Source organism: Cnephaeus nilssonii (genome assembly GCF_951640355.1).
Source record: "Cnephaeus nilssonii genome assembly, chromosome: 9".
In the NCBI taxonomy this organism is placed as follows: Eukaryota; Metazoa; Chordata; class Mammalia; order Chiroptera; family Vespertilionidae; genus Cnephaeus; species Cnephaeus nilssonii.
The window spans coordinates 90,321,114-90,342,036 of NC_137080.1; the positions used below are offsets into that span (position 1 = coordinate 90,321,114).

A 20,923-nucleotide genomic window follows, 5' to 3' on the forward strand; every position below is an offset into this window, starting at 1 on the left:
TTTCTTTCTGGACCAACAGTTCTTTTGAGACCCAATATCAATGTCCACCAGTTCCTTATGTGTACATGTCGGCACTGACCCCTCAGCTCTGGATGGTGGACAAATGGTGGTAATGCAGGTTCGATTCCCTCTGGTTGGGTCTTGGCCGGACCCAGGGGCACGGCTTCATCCGGACCCAGGGGCACGTGGCCTCACCCGGACCCAGGGGGTGCGTGGCCTCACCTGGACCCAGGTGCGTGCGGCTTCCCCTGGACCTGGGATCCAGCCTCACCCGGATCCAGGGGCACATGGCCTCACCTGGACCCGGGATCCAGCTTCACCCGGACCCAGGGGCGCATGACCTCACCCGGACCCAGGGGCGCGTGGCCTCACCCGGGCCCAGGGGCGCGTGGCCTCACCCAGACCTAGGTGTGTGCGGCCTCACACGGACCTGGGACCCAGCCTCACCCGGATCCAGGGGCATACGGCCTCACCCGGACCCGGGATCCAGCTTCACCCGGACCCAGGGCGCGTGGTCTTACCCAGGCCCAGGGGCGCGTGGCCTCACCCGGGCCCGGGACCCAGCCTCACCCGGATCCAGGGGCACACGGCCTCACCCGGACCCAGGATCCAGCTTCTCCCGGACCCAGGGGCGCGTGGCCACACCCGGACCCAGGGGCGTGTGCATGCCACTGTTTTTGTAAAAAAAACTTTGTGGATAAAGCATATCCACATATTCACATAGAATTAGATCTATGTACTTATAACGTATCTCAGAAAGAATACACTAGATAGCAGTAGCAAGTGGTTTGGAAAGGAACCGGATGACTGGAGGACCCAGCGGCAAAGAGATTTAGTTTTTACTGCAAACCTTTTTGTACCTTTCTCAATTAGTATCATGCACATGTATCACCTTTTTAAGAAATAAATTAAGCAATCTTAAGAGGATTGGGAGGTTTAAATGGGACAATGTGCAAAAAGCCCTTTTAACACAATTCCTGGCAGGTGATAATACTAGCAGGTAGTGAGTTTGATTTGCAAATGTTAAAATGCTACCCAGGACACACTCAGTGCCCAAGAAATGATTTTCTATCTACCTCCCATTTTTGTAATTTATTCCTTACCCAACATTTAGAAAATAGAAAAAGTTTACCAGGTACCTTATTGACATCACTGATGTGATCCTAAAGTTGCTTTTAAATAAAAATGTAGCCAATTTAATCATTTTCATATTGATTTCTACTAAGATTCCAGAGGGAATGTTCTTGTGAACAGATCTTTAGTTATGAATACACTTGAGGCCCCGTGCACAAAATTCATTCACTAGGGGTGTGGGGTGTGGGAGGGGAGTCCCTCAGCCTGGATGGCGAGAGGGTGCAGACCAGGCCAAGGAACCCCACAGGTGCACGATCAGGGCCGGGGAGGGACGCGGGAGGTTGGCCAGCCAGGGAGGGACCGCAGGAGGGCTGCGTGTGTCTGCCCATTTTACTCAGTCCAGATAGGCCAGACTACAGACGCAAGCTAACCTACCGGTCGGATCATCTGCCCGCTGGTGGTCAGTGCAGGTCATAGCAACTTGTCGACCGGTTGACTGTCTGCCCCCTGGTGGTCAGTGCACGTCATAGTGAGCGGTTGAGCGGCCTTAGCATATCATTAGCATATTACGCTTTGATTGGTTGAATGGCCGACTGGATGACCAGACACTTAGCATATTAGGCTTTTATTATATAAGATTCCCTACCTTTTTAGCTATAAAAATCTCTACTCCTAAACTTTTCTGGACAGTTATTAAGTAGTCTATAAACAACCATTTCATATACTACTATAGAAATATAAACAATGCAACTTTAATGTGTTTACAGTTTCTTAGGCAGAGCAAAGGAGAGAGAAAATAAGAGGGATCAAAGAATAATGTGAAAGTTTGGCTTTCAGAGAAAAGGCTTAGACAAAACAAAAATTAAACAAAAACACTAAAAGAGCCACTGATTTGTATTTTAACATTTGCAAATACTCTAAGAGGAGTACACTTGAACTCTCCAAGTTCACAAGCCTCTTTGGAGTACAATATAAAGATCAGAGGATAAATTTCAAGAAGATATCAACAGGCCAGTTAGGTTAGCTGACTGGGTAGAAAAAGAAGACCCCTTATTTTCAGATCCTTAGATCCTCTCCTAAAAAGAGTATTACCACTTATCAGTAATCTATGCAGAAAAAAGCAATCCCAATTGTGCAGGCTTTGGGCCAAAGACCATCAATTACTATGCTGAAAAGGAATTTAAAATCATAGTGGGCTGTATTTTAAAGATGTCAGCACAGCCAGAAAGACCATGATTGATGACAGATTTCATCAGCAAAGGTATCAGAGCCCAAGTGAAATCTGTTAACATATTCTTGAACCAAACAGTGTTAGACCTCAAACATTTTGTATAATTAATTAGTTTATTGAATCTCAAAAAGGACAGGCAAGAAGTTAGAAAAGAGAAACTGAGGTGATCACAGAGATTAAATTAAGACAGACTAAAAGCCTGGCAATTAAGGTGCTCAATTTCCTGGCATTTATAATTCACCTGTTCCATCCCTTCTTCTCCCAAATCCAAACTCAACTCTAGAGCAAGCTGGTCTCCACTCTGCCTCCCAAACATACCTAAGTTACTAAATCAGACTCTTCTCCATACTCCCTTTTCAAAAGTGTATCCATACTGAAACATTCCCTTCAAATTCCACCCCCCCTCCAACTCCCCTGACCAGGAGACATTCTCTGACCCTACACCAGCATCCAATAACCCATGCCTTCTCTGGTTCCCTAAATACATAAATCAGGGCTTATACTACTTTTTAAAAATAAAAATTAAAAAAAAAATTTATTGTTGAGAGTATTACAGATGTCCCGCCTTATTTTTCTCCTCCTTACCTCCCACCACCCGGTTCCTGCCCCACCCCAGGCCTTTACCACCCTATTGTCTGTGTTCATGGGCAATGCATATATGCACATAAGTTCTATGGTTAATCTCTTCCTGTCCCCCCACCCCTCTTCCCTCTGAGATTCATCAGTCTGTTCCATGTTTCCATGCCTCTGGTTCTATTTTATTCATCAGTTTACTGTGTTCATTAGATTCCACATATAAGTGAGATCATGTGATATTTGTCTTCTCTGACTTGCTTGTTTTACTTAGCGTAATACTCTCCAGGTCTCTCCATGCTGTCTCAAAGGGTAATAGATCCTTCTTTTTTAGAGCTGCATAGTATTCCATTATGTAAATGTATACAGTTTTTTATCCGTTCATCTATACTTGATCTGTTTCCAGATCTTAGCTATTGTAAATGCACAAGAGCAGGCATATGTAGATCAATAGAAAAAATAAACTATTTAAAAAAGAAACTAGGTTTAGATCATAATACAAGGCTCTTTATGGTCAACACCTACATAGGAATTAAGGCATTATAGGCCTGAAGCACCAGTAAGCCTTTCCCTTCCTTCCTAGGAAGCCATTTTATTGAATCTGGCTTTTTTCAGCCTCAGTTTTTATTTTTACGCTTTTATTTTCTATGTATAGTATTTTTTGCATGTTTTAAAAACTAGATAAATGAGCCCAGCTGGCATGGCTCAGTGATTGAGTGTCAACCTATGAACCAGGAGTTCACTGTTTGATTCCCAGTCAGGGCATATGCCCAGGTTGCGGGCTTGATCCCCAGTAGGAGGCATGCAGGAGGCAGCCAATCGAGGATTCTCTCTCATCATTCGTTTCTTTTCTTTCTTTCTTTCTTTTTTTTTTTTTGGTTAACCCTCACCTGAGGATATTTTTCCATTGATTTTTAGAGAGAGTGACAGGGAGGGGGAGAGAGAGAAGCATCGATGTGGGAGAGACACATTGATTGACTGCCTCCTGCACATATCCTGACTGGGGCCAGGGATCGAGCCTGCAACCAAGGTATATGCCCTTGACCAGAATTGAACCCAGGATCCTTCAGTCCGTGGGCTGACACTCTATCCACTGAGCCAAACCAGCCCAGGGCAGTTTCTAAATATATATATACTAGAAGCCCAGTGCACGAAATTCGTGCACGGCGGGGGGTTGTCCCTCAACCCAGCCTGTACCCTCTCCAATCTGGGACTCCTGGAGGGATGTCCGACTGCCCGTTTAGGCCCGATCCTGGTGGCAGTCGGACATCCTCTCACAATCCAGGACTGCTGGCTCCCAACTGCTTGCCTGCCTGCCTTCCTGATTGCCCCTAACCGCTTCTGCCTGCCAGCCTGATCACCCCCTAACCACTCCGCTGCCAGCCTGGTTGATGCTTAACTGCTCCCCTGCCAGCCTGTTTGCCCCCAACTTCCCTCCTCTGCCAGCCTGGTCACCCCTAACTGCCCTCTCCTGCAGGGTTGATCACCTCCAACTGCCCTCCCTTGCAAGCCTGGTCCCTCTCAACTGCCCTCCCTTGCAGGCCAGGTGCCTCCCAACTGCCCTCCCCTGCTGGCCATCTTGTAGTGGCCATCTTGTGTCCACATGGGGGCAGGATCTTTGACCACATGGGGGCAGCTATATTGTGTGTTGCAGTGATGATCAATCTGTATATTACTCTTTTATTAGATAAGATAGAGGCCTGGTGCACGGGTGGGGGCCAGCTGGTTTGCCCTGAAGGGTGTCCTGGATCAGGGTGGGGTTCCCTTGGGGCATGGGGCGGCCTGAGCGAGGGGCCTGTGGTGGTTTGCAGGCTGGCCACGCCCCCTGGCAACCCAAGCAGAGGCCCTGGTATCTGGGATTTATTTTCCTTCTACAATTGAAACTTTGTAGCCTGGAGCGGAGCCAAGCCTGCTGTTCCCTCCGGGGCGGCAGCCATCTCTGTGGCAGTTAATTCACCTTCTACAATTGAAACTTTGTAGCCTTAAGCGGGTGGGCCCGGCCAGGGTGTGTGGAAAGCTTTGCTTCCCGTTGCAGCTGGCAACCCTGGCCTGCTCTCTCAAGCTCCATTCTGCCGCCATTTGTTTGAATTTGTTTACCTTCTATAATTGAAACTTTGTAGCTTGAGTGGAGGCTTAGGCCTGCAACGGCTATGGAAAGCTTGGCTTGCTCTGTTACCTGGGAAACCTTGCTCTCTGTGGCTGTAGCCATCTTGGATTGGGGTTAATTTGCATACTCGCCCTGATTGGCTGGTGGGTGTGGCTTGGCTGGTGGGCTTGGCTTATATAGTGGAGTGATGGTTAATTTGCATATTACCATTTTATTAGAGAAGATATAAAATTGTTGATAGTTCATCATTGATGTTTCTATCTCTCCCTCTCCCTTCCTCTCTGAAATCAATAAAAATATATTTTAAAAAGAAAAAACTATATAAATGGCAGCACACTGTATATATGACTTATTTTGACTCTCAATCATAAATCCTACTTTAAATATTACTTAATTTTATAGCTAGCTGTCTGATCTCCCTGACACAAACTTAAAAAAAAAATGCTCCAAAAAAGTATAAAAACCATATAATTAACATTTTTAAACACAAATAAAAATACAGAGAAAACTATAACACACATCTATGAACCCATTACTCTGATTTAACAAAGGTTAACATTTGTCACATTTCTTTTCAGTGTTCACCTCATCTTTCAGAAGAAATACCCATTTATTTATTTATTTATTTATTTATTTATTTATTATTTTTTAAAATATTTTTTTAGCCCTGGCCAATGTGGCTCAGTTGGTTGGGTGCTGGCCTGTGCACTGTTCTGGTTTGACTCCCAGTCAGGGCACAGGCCTGTGTTGTGGGCACGATCCCCAGTAAGGGGTGTGCAGGAGGCGGCTGCTGGATGTTTCACTCTCATCACATATAAGTGAGATGATGTGATATTTGTCTCATGTTTCTGTCTTTCCCTCTTCCTTCCTCTCTCTCTAAAAATCAATAAAATTTTTTAAAAATATGTTTTTAATGATTTTAGAGAGATAAGAAGGGAGAGGGAGAGGGAGAGAGAGAAACATCAACTGGCTGCCTCCTGCACGCCCCCTACTAGGAATCAAGCCTGCAACCCAGGCATGTGCCCTGACAGGAATCGAACCTACAACCTCTCGGTGCATGAGACAATGCTCAACCAACTGAGCAACACCGGCCAATGCCACATTTCTCTTTCCTTCCTTCCTTCCTTCCTTCCTTCCTTCCTTCCTTCCTTCCTTCCTTCCTTCCTTCCTTCCTTCCTTCCTTCCTTCCTTTTTTTAAAGAAATTAAAGCATTAGAGAGATACTACTTAAGTCCCAATGGCAGTCCCCAGTCCTGTTTCCCTCTCTCCCCATGAGATAACCAATATCCTAAAGTGGGTATGAAATCCTCCCCATCTGTTTTCATACTCTGACATATATTCATGTGTCCATAAACAACATACAACACTTCTTATGCTTTAAAACTTCACACAGAAGATTGCACACTGTATGTATTGTTCTACAGCTTGCTTTTCTCACTCAGCAATGTGTTTTAACCCAGCCCCACTTTTAAGTTTTTCTGATCACAAAAGTAACACATGCTTAGTGGAAAAACCGGAAAGTCACTAATACACAGCATCCTCGCAGGGGAAGGGTGCCAAGCCGATTTTCAGCTTCTAAAGAGCAGTGGTGGTGCATGTCTCTGTCTGTACTCCCTCACCACCGGGCAGAGGGCGACACACCAGCAGGCACTTAACAAAACTTACTGAGTGAAGATTGGAACTCGACAAAACCCAGGCCTCTGTTTTAAGCTAGACCTAAAAGCTAGAGGCAAACACGCCACATCTCAGAGAAACCACATTGGCTAGGCAGAGCAAAGAATGCCACAGGATATGCTGCAACGGAGACAAAAGAGCAAAAATCCCTGTCAAAACTCCATCAATCCCTTTAATAAAACCAACACCACAGAGTGTACTGGCCTACCTGGTTTAGGTAGTTGGAACAGCGCAAAAACCTTGGTAGGAAAAATCAACAGGTGTTTGCTTAGCACTAACAAATGAGCTAAAGCAAATACGGGAATAGAACTATCCAATTTGAAACCAAGTGTTGGCATCTAATTCAGGTTCACACACCCACTTGATCCAAGTCTTCCAAAAAGGGGGGGATCTACACTGTTTCAGTGATAATTTAGTATCTTCACTTACTTTATTAGTAAAACATATCCAGGCTAAAGACAGGTTGTAATGTACCTGCCCAAACAGGCTTGGACCATTACACCGAGTCTACTATCAGATTCATTAATATTATGAAAAAATGACCAAATGATAGAGAAGGCTCCTACATAATTCAAGTGACTACACACTTTTCTCAACTTCATTTAATGCTAAGAAGAGTTCTTTGACTTTAACAAACACTTTTTTTTTTTTTTAGGGAGAGTGAAAGGGAGGGAGGGTGGTGTGGGGGGCGAGGGAGAGGGAAAGAGACAGACAGTGATGTGAGGTCCGGGACTGAACCTGTAATCCAGGTACGTGCCCTTGACCAGGAATTGAACCTGCAACCCTTTGGTGCTCTATTCACTGAGAAACACTGGCCAGGGCCAAACACATTTTTTAAAATCCTCACCTAAGGATATGTTGTAGTTTTTTAATTGATTAAAAACCAACAGAGAGGAAGGGGGCGCTAGAGAGGGCACACCCCAACCAGGGATCAAACCCGACCAAGAATCGAACTTGCAACCTTTTGGTGTATGGGACAATGCTCCACAACAGACACTTTTGCTTAAAAAGAGGGAAAAGCCCTTCCCAGAAAGATTGGAAATAAGAATACGGGAAATGAGCCAGGCTCTGGCTCACACTCGTCGCTCCTCTTCCAAGTCTCATCCGCATCTTTTCACTGGAAGTCCACACCCTTGGATTGGTTGAGGTGCTTTGACAGAGGGTGTCTTAATCTTAGCAGAGATTGAGGGCGGGGGAAGGGGAAACAGTAGTAGAGAGAGCATGAACCAGGTGTCAATAAATCTGCAGTGTGATTTGGGGCAAGCCACCACCCCTCTCTGGCCTCAGTTTCCTCACCGGCTGTGGTCTTCAGAGTCAATTCTAAAATTTCATGACACTCAGATGTTCAGCAGCGCTGAAAGTGTTCAGTCACTACTTTCAAAAACAAAAGCCCCCCACCGGCACCCCCCCACCAGACAGTAAAGCCCACCACCAGCACCCCCTACTTCACCCACTCTTACTAGGAATCTTGCGGGTTGTGAGTGGAGTGACATGAGTTGGAACTGATAAGTTAAAACTTACCACTCAACTTCAGAACTGGTAAGGGCCTTAGAGCTCACTTAATCCAAACGTCTCATTTCATAAAGTAGAAAATCAAGCATGGAGTTTTAAATTTAAATTTGCCCTAAAATTTGGCTTTTTCTCTAAGCCAAGTCTTACCAGATTACCTAAGCCAGAAACCTGGGAGTGACACCTCCTTAGTCCCTCCTTCTCCCTCACTCCCCAAATCCAGCGATTTACCAAGGCTACATGTAGGTATTTTCAATCTTGACCTCTACTCACCATTGCCCTAGTCTAAGCCTCTCCCTTTACTGACGGCAGTAGCCCCCTAACTATATTCACTCTGATTCCCAGCAGAGGTGCAGTAGTGGGTGGAAGAGTCAGGGAGGTGGAGGGACTCAAGTGTTTGGAAATGTGTAAGTGCATGTGAGAAGGGTAATTGTCCTAATAACTGGTGGGCCTTCCTGACATTTAGTGGACAAGGGCCAGAGATGCTAAACATCCTATATTTCAATACAATACCGAATTAACCCGCCCAAAACAGCAACCATGTGTCCCCACCCCTAAATGTTGAAAACACTGGTCCAAGACATTTTTCTCAGGGCACCCGGAATGATCTTACCTAATAATAGACAAACATGTAAATTGACTGTACCTCTGCTACGCCCACAGCCAATCAGAGTGAGTATGCAAATTAGAAGGCCAAAGATGGCGGCCACCCAGCTGCTCCAGGCGTGGAGTGGCAAGGTGGGGCAGGACACCTGCTATGAGAGGGAGGGCAGGGGGTGAAGGGATCTACAGGAGCGGAGTGCCGCAGCAAAGACAAGACTGCAGACTCCGGAGTCTGCATCAAAGATGAAGATGGCAGACTCAGGCCAGAGTCTGCAGCAAAGACGAAGACAGCAGACTCCAGTCAGAGTTTGCAGTGAAGCAGCAAAGACAAACTGGCCAGAGTCTACAGCAAAGATGAAGATGGCAGACTCTGGTCGGAGCAAAGGCCTAGGTCCCGGGTGCTGGAGGAAAACCGGTGCTGGAAGCCAAGGGAAGGAAAGCCTATTGCACGAATCTCTTAGTGCAACGGGCCTCTAGTATTTTCATAAATGCAAATCTGATCGTGTCTCAGCCCCCATCAACCTTCTAATGGCATCCCACTGCTCTTGGGATAAAGATCAAAGTCCATAACTTGGCCTATTTTTCCAACCATGAAGTTCCTGGAAGACTCAGAGAATTTGGATTTTATTCTAACTATAAATGAGAGGTGTGTAGAGAGCCAGAAGAGAATCAGGAAAACCAATTAGGAGGCTACAGCAGTAGTTCAGGCAAGAGAGGACTCAGATTGATCCATGATAGTAGGGGTAGAAGTGGTGAGAACTACTCAGATTCAGAATATATCTGAAGAGCCAACAGGATTTGCTGATTAGTTGGAGGTGGCAGGAAGGGAAAGAGAGGAATAAAGACATTAGGATTTTTTGTCTGAGGAACTTGGTGAATGTTGGGACCATTAAGTGAGATGGAAAGAATAGCTTTGTGGGGAACGGGGCGGGGGGGGGGGGGGAGGGAGAATAGCTTTGTGGGCACATGTGGAAATCGAGTTCTGTTTGGACATGTTAAGTGAAATGCGTTAATTGTTCAAGATCCATATGGCGAAAGCTTTCAGCACTAGAACTCAGGTTTCTTTCACTCAATTCAGGACTCTTTTCTCAGGGGTTCTTAAAGTGCAGCTCCCACATTAGCAGGAGCAGTCTCACTTGGGAAGCTCAGCTTCTCAGGTCCCCCCTTACAACTTCTGAATCTGAAACTCTGGGAGTGGGCCTGGCAATCCACGTTTTAATAAGCTCTCCTGGGGACTCACTAGGGTTTGAGAATCTCTGCTCAAAAGCATACTCCTCATGGCTAACGAACACCTGACACCACAACTGTCCCACATTAGGCTTCTTGGTGCCTCTATAAACCCTCTACCTAATTAACAATAGGTTGGGGTTTTTTTCCACCCGAGATTCATTGGGGGCTCCAGATACACTACTGATCAAAGTTTTTCAATTCCAGTTTCAGAAACTAGAGCAAGGGGAAAAACAAATAAAAACAGGACATACTGTGATTACAACTATTCTACCCTATATAATAAAGAGGTAATATGCAAACTAACCCTCATGCCCTCACAAGATGGCTGCCTACGACCAGGCCGGCAGGGGGGTTAGTGAGAGACGACCAAACGACTGAACAAGCAGGCTGCATGGGGCAACCAGGCTGGCAAGGGGTTAGTGAGGGACGACCAAATGACTGAATAGCAGGCTGCGTGGGGCAACCAGGCCAGCAGGGGGGTTAGTGAGGGACGACCAAACAACTGAACAGCAGGCTGTGTGGGGTGACCAGGCCGGCAGGGGGGGCAGTTGGGGGTGACCAGGCTGGCAGGGGGACAGTTGGGTGCGACCAGGCCAGTGGGGGGGGGGCAGTTAGCAACCAGGCCGGCAGAGGGGGACAGTTGGGGGTGACCAGGCAGGCAGGGGGGGCAGTAAGAGGCGACCAGGCCGGTAGGGGGGGCAGTTAGGGGTGACCAGGCTGGCGGGGGGGGGGGGGCGCAGTTGGGGGCGACTAGGACGGCAGTGGGGGGCAGTTGGGGGCAATTAGGCTGTCAAGGGGGGCAGTGAGGGGTGACTAGGCCGGTGAGGGGGTCAGTTGGGGGCAACCAGGCTGGCAGGCAGGTGAGCGATTAGGAGCCAGCAGTCCAGGATTGTGAGAGGGATGTCCCAGATTGGAGAGGGTGCAGGCTGGGCTGAGGGGACCCCCCTCTCCCATGCACAAATTTCATGCACCGGGCCTCTAGTATATAATAATAAAAGCGTAATATGTAAATAGACCGAACGACCGAACAGCAGAACAACCATCTGGACGAACTTCTGGATGACCACACTATGACACACACTGGCGCCAGGCCAGCCAAGGCAGGTGCAATGCGACTGGTCAGGGGGCCCTGCCATCGCTCCACGATCGCCCCACAGAGGGAGGCCCAGGCCACCGGCCAGCGGGGCGATTGATCAGGGGATGGGGGGGGGGCTCCGTGATCGTCCCAAAGAGGGAGGCCCAGGCCACCCTCAGCACGGCGATCAATCACAAAGCCCTGGCCGGGTTGGTGGGGCCTCCCTCTGCTGGGTGATCAATTGTGGAGCCCCGCGATCGATTGCCCCACAGAGGGAGGCCCAGGCCACTGGCCAGCAATGCTGTGGCGGTGTGCAGGCCGGCCAGCGATCGCCCTGCAGAGGGAGGCCCAGGCCAGCCAAGCAATCGAACCACACACCTGTTGCCCACAGAGGGAGGCAACCGGTGGCGGGGGGGGGGGGGGGGGCGCCGGTGGGGCAGCGCCGCACAGATGGCAAGCAGTGGCAGCGGCAGAGGCAAGGCCAGCTGCCAGCAGCCGGGGGAAGGAAAGCCCCAATAGGCCCTGATTGCCGGCCAGGCCTAGAGACCCTACCCAAGGGGTCCTGGATTGTGAGAGGGCGCAGGCTGGGCTAAGGGACATCCCCCACCCTATGCATAAATTTCGTGCACCAGGCCTCTAGTCATTTTCATAACAGCTAATATTATTGAGTACCTCTTTCTATGCATTACCTCATTTAACCCTCATAATAGCCTTATGGGTTAAATACTCTACCCCCATTTTACAGATGAGCAGACTAGGCACAGAGATTAAGTAACTTACCCAAAGTCGCACAGGTAGAAAGTAGCAGAGCTTGGATTTGAACTTGGGCAGTAAGTTCTTTCTTTCTTTTTCTTTTTTGACACAAACATTGTAGGAGTTTAAGGTGTACAATGTATTGGCTTCCTACATTTATATATTGTAATTGATTACCACTAAAATGTTAGCTAACACCTCTACCATGTCACATAATTATCATTTCTTTTTTGTGCTGAGAACAATTAAGATCTAGTCTCTTAGCAACTTCAAAGTTTTGTTGACTATAATCACTATGCTGTGCGTTAGATCTCCAGGATTTATCTACTAGCTGCAAGCTTCCACATAGTGCATGCTGCCTCCTATCTTCCCAGGACTACTTGATATATTTAGTACACTGGACACGACAATAGGGTGGTAAAGACCTGGGGCGGGGGGGGGAAGGGGTAAGGGCTGGGAGGAGGGGGATAAAGGAGGGGAAAATGGGAGACATCTGTAAAACTATCAAGAATAAAAAAAAAAGTACACTGGGCTCTTATGAATAACTCAGAGAACTTAAAAAGGTGTTTCATTTGCCCTGGCCAGGTGATTCAGTTAATTCAGTTAGTTGGAGCTTTGTCCCTGCACCAAAAGGTTACAGGATTGATTCCAGGTTAGGGCACATACCCAGGTTGCAGGTTCAATGCCTGGTCGGGGCATATAAAGGCATATCAATAAAGGCATATTCTCAGGTGAGGATTAAAAAATTAAAAAGGTAAAACAAGGCCTAGCTGGTTTGGCTCAGTGGATAGAGTGTTGGCCTGCGGACTGAAGGGTCCCGAGTTCAATTCCAGTCAAGGGCACATGACCGGGTTGCAAGCTTGATCCCCAGTAGGGGGTGTGTAGTGCAGGAAGCAGCTGATCAATGATTCTCATCATTGATGTTTCTCTCTCTCTCTCTCACTCCCTTCCTCTCTGAAACAATATATATATATATATATATATATAATAAAATATAATAAAGAGAAGTTTAATTCTATCAAGTTACCATAAGACCCAGCAATTCCATGCTATATATACTTAACACATTGTGGACGGATCACGAGAATTCTCGTGTTTTCTGTTCCAAGGCTTGTGGCCAATCATACTTTAAAAAGATATTAGCTTGTAAGAACATGTAATAAATAACTTCAAAATGCAATGGGTATTTAATTTTAAAGCGTGCCTTTAACATTTATGTAAAACGTTTTGTACTCATTCAATAGAAAATTATTTGGCCACTGGGTAAAGCTAGCAATAAAACTACTGGTCCGCAATGTGTTAAAAGAGAAACATACAATCACACAAAAACCTGCACATGAATTTCATAGCATTATTCATAATAGCCAAAAAGTGGAAACAACCCAAATGCCCATTAACTGATGAATGGATAAACAAAATGAGATATATCCATACAATGGAATATTATTTAGCCATAAAAAGGATGAGCCTTGCAAACATGCTTAATAAACATGCTTAATAAATCAAGAAAGGTCTCATATTACATTATTCCATTTATATGAAATGTATAGAATAGATAAATCAAACAGAAAGATTAGTGGTTGCTAGGGGCAGGGGTTTGGGGGTTTGGGGGTTTGGGGTGTGGGAAGGTGTATGGAGAGTGACTACTAATAGATATGGGGTTTCTTTTTGGGTGGTAAAAATGTTCTGAAATTAGTGATGATGGTTTTACAAAACCATCCATGAATTTTTATGGTATGTGAATTATATCTCAGTAAATCTGTTTTGAAAAAGGATGCTTAATTCATTGTGAACTTAGGCTATTTTACTAAATAAAATTCCTATTTGTTATCATGAACGTTGCCAGATCTTAATCAAAGAAACTGAAAGTAACCTACCATCACTGAATTTTTACCTTTCAATTTGCAAAGAGGAGTAAACTAGTTTCACTTCTAGGTATTAATGGACCTCGACCTATGTCATTTTACCACCAAGGAGAAAGTTTTTCTTCACTCAGACCGAAAGAGTACAAATGCAAAAATTCTATTCTTGAGAAAATGCCCTCATATTTTCCTTAAATCAAAGCACTTACCGTCTCAAAGTAGTTTTCTCCCACAACCAGGGGCTCATGGGGCTTCCTTGCTAAAAGCACACAACTAAATAAAATTCCCCTTCAACAAGCAAGTACTAAAAACTATTATGAATTGTGGCAACATTTTAATGCCTTAAGATAAACAATGAATATAAATACTTCCTGCTGGGGTAAGGATCTGGGAAACATTCTTTTAAATGTTTACTGGCTCTGACAATAACAGTAATAGTGATAACCAGTATTTACTGAGCAACTATAATGTGCTAAATAAACACTGTCCCTGGCTCTTTACAAACAGGGTGTTTAATTTAATCCTCACAGTAACCCCGAGGAAAGTATTTTTATCCTCTTTTCATAGACAAGGAAACTGAGGCCTAGAGAGATTGAGCAAATCATCTGTCCCTCATTGTACAGGTAAGAGTCCAAATAATACCCCAAGTCTTTCTGAACTCAAATGGTTTCTCCTCTCCCTCTCTATATTCCTCTTCAAAATGAAAAAGGAAGCCAGAAACTTGTAGAAACTAAAGAGACACCCTCCCCTTTCTATCTTACACAAGTAGTGCTTTGAAAAAGGTGACTATTCCTATAGTCCAAAAGAGGAAATACAGAAAACAAAAGACTGTTAATAACAACTAGCAGTCAATAGGCACAAAATACCATGCCATGTCCCACATTTAACAGTTCCCCCATTGATTCTGCTTATAACCTTAGGATGTCAAAATTTAATGATGTCACTATGGAAAACCCCAGAGAACAACAGTTAGTGAGGCTGGAGAGCTCACTAGATCAGGAAGGAAAAGGAATCAGTTGGCAGGAAGTGGTGTTTATCTAAAAACATAAAAGTCTTTAGCATTAATATTAACACTGTAATTCCACAGCACTTTAATTTGAAAGCTATCTCTGCATTTCTTTGTATTATTTTAATATTGTATTACTAAAAGCTGATTCCCACTCTATTCTCCATATGTCTAATAGGATCCTAAATAAAATAAGACTGCTATATAGCCAACACTGACCTTCTTTACTCTTTTGCTATATTAAAAAAAAAAAAAAAGCCACAGTTCAAAGGATTATCCCAGAATCAATTAGGAAAGGTAGCATGTGGGGCACAACATGAATTTCATCACCAAGTAGACTGTAGCTGGCAGAAATCTTGAATTCACAATTGAAACATACACTTGTCCTTATACGTCTCAGGACTCTGCCCAAAGCAAATTGAAACTGTAAACCAACAGCAGATTGATGGATGTACAATTGCTAAGCATTTCAACATACACCAAAAGGGGGGTGGGGTGGAAGTAGCTCAACAACTGAAGAATGAAAAAACTTAGTGCATGAAAAATTTCTGCACAAAAAGAACATCACAATGCATGGGGGTGAGGAGTCACATGGGGTTGAACAAATCCTTAGAAAATGTCAAAGAAATAACCTCCATTCTTGGGTCACCCTGCAATAATTCCTACTGGGAAAGGGCCAACTCAAGATGAAATAAGGTCAAGCTTGAGAATTTTCCTCACTTCTCTACCTCCCCCACACCTCCCGCCGGTCCCCAGCTCCCAGCAGAACCCTGAGGGAGTCCAGGAAAAATATTCGTACGTGCTGAACTGGGGGAGGAGGGAAGGGGCCATCCTCCTGCAAACGACCACCTGTGCGTGTGGAGACCCCCAAGAGGGAGTTGTGTTTAAAGTAAGAAGCAGGTCTGGGGATGGTCCTCCTCACCCAAGACGGGGAATGGCTACTCACCCAACTCCTTCACGCCCGGACTCAGCCCCCTCCAGGCGGAGGGCAGCCCCTCCCGAGCCCTCCGCCCCCAGATCCGGTCTGCTCCCACTCCCAGCCACCGCTAAGCCCACTGCCTGCTCCTCTGCCTGACAGCTGCCCTGCCACCACCAAGCAGTTCCAGCTCCCCCAGCCCAGGTTGCCAAAACAGCCTCCCGGGGTCGGTGGCGCCCCAGGCCCGCGGGATTTAGGGCTTGGGATCTGGAAGGGTTTGTCCGATCCCCTCTTCCACTCAGCGTCCTGGGCTCACCTCCCCGGCAGCTTGGCGTTCCTCTTCCAAAACTGCTTGCTATTCTCGGCCGCCATTGCTCGGGCCCAGGGAAGGCCTTCTAGGCGGGCCAGGGGGGTACCCGGCGAGATGCCCCCAGGATCCCGCAATCGGAGGGCCAACCCAGGCCGCTGCCCCGCCGCCGGTCAACGGCTCCCAGCTCCTGGGGGCGCCATCTTGGATGTGGGCATGCCCCCATCCAGCGCCGCTGCCATTGGTGGGCTGCCCGGCCGTGGTTGGGAGAACCAATCAGGAGCCAGAATCCTGTAGGCCGCTGAAGCCGAACAGTGACGTCAGGGGCTGGGCACACAGGTGGACGGGAAGGCGGTGCTTGGACAGCAGGGAGGCGGGGCTGAAAGTTCCTCACCGCTAGAGAGGGGAAGAAGCAGGTAAAGGACCCATGGGGAGGATGGGGTGCTGTTTTCTTTTGAGGGGAATGAGGTCCTTGCATCTAATATGTTTGGAAAAAGAGAGCACATGTATTATATACATAAGTCTTGACCTGAAACTTAACGACACCTCTGGTTATTAGCCTCTGCTTTTCCTTTTCCTTTGTACCCGGGACTTTTTGTTTATTTGGTTGGTTGGTTGGTTGGTTGGCTGGGGTTTTGCTTTGTTTGTTTGTTTGTGTGTGTGTGTGTGTGTTTGTTTGTGTGTTTGTGTATTTGTTTGTTTGTTTGTTTTAAATCTGTGACCGAAGACCCATAGGATCGATAGCCCGAGGTTGGTAACGGTTCACGTGAGTAACGGTTGGATCGCAAGTCTCTCTGTTAATTGAACGCTATTGAAGGCCTTGTGCTGGGGGTGAAATTCGAATGATGTACCGCCTGTTTCAACCACTAACTGCCGCTTTCTGACTATGAGAACCAGATGCTGACAAACAATATTCAGGAAACGTTCTTATTTTATTCATCCGATTCAGACTACCAAGTAACGTTTCTTGTGAGGACATCGTATATCTCCATGTCATGAATCACAAAGATTAAGGCTATGTCCCCAAACAGACTGAATTTCTCTTATTAACCTATTATACATCTTTCACTCTTGAATTTAAGTCCAGTTTTGACTCAGAATGAGATTTAATGTTAGCATTTTGAATCCTTTGAATGTCGTGACTGTGTTTTTTGCTCTTTTCCAGTTGCTGTGGGTATATTCCAGGATTAGGGCGTGGGCAGGAAGCACACACCAGTCCAGCGTAGTTTCTGTCCCAACAAAGGACTGCGGAGGGGCCTTGTCCTCCACGCTGCTGACAGCTACACGTGTCCTTTCATATATGGGAGGACACTTTAGGACCCCCTGTCTAAAAAGGACCTTCTCTTATATGCCCTCTAATAACCTCTTTCTACATAGGCATTACTCCCCTTTTCCAGCTTCTTTTGCCCCCTAATTTCACCATCATGGGATTGTATGAAAAGGGCTTTTTTTACTTTTCCTGGATCTTACATGTTTTTATAGACTTTCATCTCATCTCGTATCAGATAGTTACCTTTTATGGGCATTTAATCCTTTTTTTAAAAAACTCTTAGCCTTTTAATCTTATCGTTTCATCATTTTAGCTGTCTTTTTTTAGCTGTTCTTTTTTCTTGCAATGCAGTGACCAGCACTACACACTGAACTCCAAGATGGGTTTTCTGAGGTTTTGTTGAAGCAGATGTTTTGTCTTTATTACTGGCATTTTGGGCTTTACAAGATCTGATGATATCTTGACGGAATAATCTGTAGAGACTTCTAGATTCCTATCCTCAGTTGCAACTTGGCAGTTCAGAGTTCATTATCTTAGAGGTGTCGTCAGAACTGTCTCCCACCCTGTGAGCTGTCGCACAATTGTCTGTGTGGCAGGTCACCTTCCCTTCCTGGCCTCCTCACACAGCTTTACAGATGTTCCAGCAGAGCTCCCCGTGGATTTGCTAGCTCACATGTGGAAAGCAGAGTATAATTTGTGTACCAAAAAATGTCTCACAGTATCCCCTTTTCTTAATGTCTTATGGTATGTGAAATAACGCAGATTCCCTGGGGATACTGTTAACAGTGTTCAACCCAAAGAAGCCCTATTATTCCTCTTCTTTGTTTTCGACATCTAAGCCAGTTTCCCATCCAAGATTTAAAAAAATCACTCAAGTCATCTAGCAATGACTTATAGACTTTATCAGGGAAGTTGAGATTGTTGTGACTTCTCTCACCACCACTATGACCACCCAAATCTAAACCAACCAACACCCTGACAGCAGCCTCCTATAGGCCTCCCTGCCTCCACTCCTGCCGCCTTAGTCTATTCCCCACACAGCAGCCAGAGAGAGCCTTTTAAATTCTCAGTCAGAGCACATCACTCCTCTGGGCGCAATACCTTGAAATGACATAAAATCACACTTACCATAAAATCCAAGCTCCTGCCCTAATCGGTTTGGCTCAGTGGATAGAGCGTCGGCCTGCAGACTCAAGGGTCCCAGGTTTGATTCCGGTCAAGGTCATGTACCTTGGTTGCGGGCACCTACCCAGTAGGGGGTGTGCAGGAGGCAGCTGATCGATGTTTTTCTCTCATCGATGTTTCTAACTCTATCCCTCTCCCTTCCTTAAAAAAAAAAAAAAATCAATAAAATATATTTTTTTAAAAATCCAAGCTCCTTAAAGACCCTATGTGATTTGGTTCCACTCCCTTCCTTGTTTAATCAGTCTGCCCCAACCGCACTTATTGGTCTTTTCGCTATTCCTTAAACACTCCAAGCGTGTTCCTACCTCAAGGCCTTTTGCGTTAGCCATATCCTCCTCTTCTCCTAAGTACCTGGATGATTTCATTTCATGCAGGTATATTCCCAAATATCTTCACCTTGTGGGGGCCCTCTGTGACCACGCGTCTTAAATAGCGGCTCCACCACCTATTTTTCCTTAAAGCACTGTCACTGCCTGCTGTGTTACGTGCTTGTGTGTTGTCCATCTCCATCCCCCAGAATGTAAACTCACTGAGGCAGGGATTGTGTCTGTTTTGTTCTCTGCTGTAACCCTAATACCTAGAATAGTGCTTGGCATATGGTAGGTGCTTAATATTTATTGAGTGAGATGATGGAGAGTATAAATTATTATTATCTTTTGGTTTTATGTTGTTCGTGCCCGTTTTTTGTTGGAAAGGATTACAGAAAATGTTTTCTAACCCTTCAGTAGGATGTGTCCACTTGACCAAAGATTCTATAAGCTTGCCTGTACTCTTGGTTGAAGCTTGCCTATACTTTTGGGAAAGATTGTCCTCTTCAAACCCCTTTGTAGCTTTAGAGGAATGAACCTGTACCTGGAATGATGAGGGAAAGAAGCCACCACCTAGCCAGGAGATCAATGGAGTCAACCCTATTCATCACAGGGGTGTCAGGTGTGGCAACCAGATCACCCTCACACCAAACTCTGCCCCACTAGAGGTAAACTTCATCAGTTTGAGTTTCCCAGGTGGTGCTTGGAACATTTTTGATGGAGGCTCTAGTGGCAGGTATTTGCTGGACCACTAGACAAGTGATTCTCAGACTTTAATATATATGTCAGTCACCTGGAGATCATGTTAAAAGCCTAGATTCTGATTCAGTGGATTTTGGGTGGAGCCTAAAATTTTGCATTTCTAACAAGTTCCCAGGTGACAATGACGCTGCTGCTCTGTGGACCTCACTTTGTAGATCTTTTGTTACTAGAACAGTATGGCCTGTAATTCTTGAATTTATCTCAAGAGTTTCGTTATTTTGAAACTTTAAATCGAAGACTCTCAATGTGGTCTACCTGCAAATTTTTACTTTTCCTTCCTTAATTTCATATTCACTCAAAGGAGAGTAAAACAACTTAGGTTAGGGCAAAGCAGAGTAAAAGGGATGAGCTATGAGTGGGTTAAACTGAACTCAAAAGAAGTGGGTATATTCCAATTCTTAGAGAAAATTCTATGGAAGAGGTAAGTTCTAAGACCTTCAGGAAAAGAAAGGCCTGAAGAACAGTAGAGAGGAAATTTCAGAGCATGAGCTCCATGGGGAAGATAGAATCGAGAAAAAAGCCTTTAGACTTGTTACCAACAATTACTTAGCTACTGGCAGACTCTAACCTCAGCAAAGGAGTGGAGTGGACCTTGTGATGAGAGGAAGGATTAAGAAATTAGAGCAAGAAGCAGCTCTCACAATGCACTGCAGAATGTTGGACAGCCCAAGGGATGAGTCAAGCTGGGATCTAAGAGAAGGGAGCTTTTTTGATAGCTAAGCAAACACTAGGAAGAGCCAAATGAGAGAGATCGCTTGTATGATAGAAGGCAAAGAGATAAGAAAGAAAGAAAAAAAAAAAAGACTGAAGAAGCAAGAAGTTATTGGAGTAAAGAGAGGAAGTAGAGAGTGGTTAGACTTGGGGGTGAGGGTGGGTGGAGGGAAGATTAATAATTTTTTTTTCTTGCCCTAGCCAGTTTGGCTCAGGGGCTAGAGCATTGGTCTGTGGACTGAAGGGTCATGGGTTCAATTCCGGTCAGGGACACATGCCTGGGTTGTGGGCTTGATCCCCAGTGCAGGAGGCAGCCAATCAGTGGTTCTCTCTCATCATTGATGTTTCTATCTCTCTCTCTCTCCCTCTCTTTCCTCTCTGAGATCAATACAAATATATATGTATATATTTTTAATTTTCTTTCTTATGAATTTATTCTAAGAAAATAAATCAAAAGGAGGGGGGTGAAGCTCTGTGTATAAAGATGTTCCTTGCCTTGTAACCAATAATAAACAGGAGGAAACTGAAAGGAATATAAAAGTTTAAACATGAGGTAGTAGTTTCACAAATTATGCTGTGTGGTTTGTAATCTTGAACCATGCTATGCCATTAAAATATGTAAATTTGAATGCTAATAGCACATCAAAAATGTTTATGAGATGATGCACGGGGGTGGGGGACACAGAATGCACAATGTCTTTGCCTGATTTCAATAAAAATATATTGGTTTTGTCAAAGACTAGAAGAAAACATGAAAAAAAGTAAGCA

The 20,923-nt window shown here is 45.4% G+C and overlaps 1 protein-coding gene across 3 annotated transcripts in view; it reads right to left on the reverse strand.

Annotated features, from left to right (window-relative positions):
• Positions 1-16,128, reverse strand: part of TBC1D22B (TBC1 domain family member 22B) — a 76,404-nt gene extending 60,276 nt beyond the window's left edge. For all 3 annotated transcript variants that reach the window (XR_013813989.1, XM_079780632.1, XM_079780634.1), the window contains exon 1: positions 15,929-16,128. Coding sequence is in view for 2 of the 3 variants with exons in the window: in XM_079780632.1 (XP_079636758.1) it covers positions 15,929-15,984 (56 nt within the window). In the remaining variant the exon portion in view is untranslated. The remainder of the gene's footprint in view (positions 1-15,928) is intronic.
• Between the last annotated feature and the right edge of the window lie 4,795 nt (positions 16,129-20,923).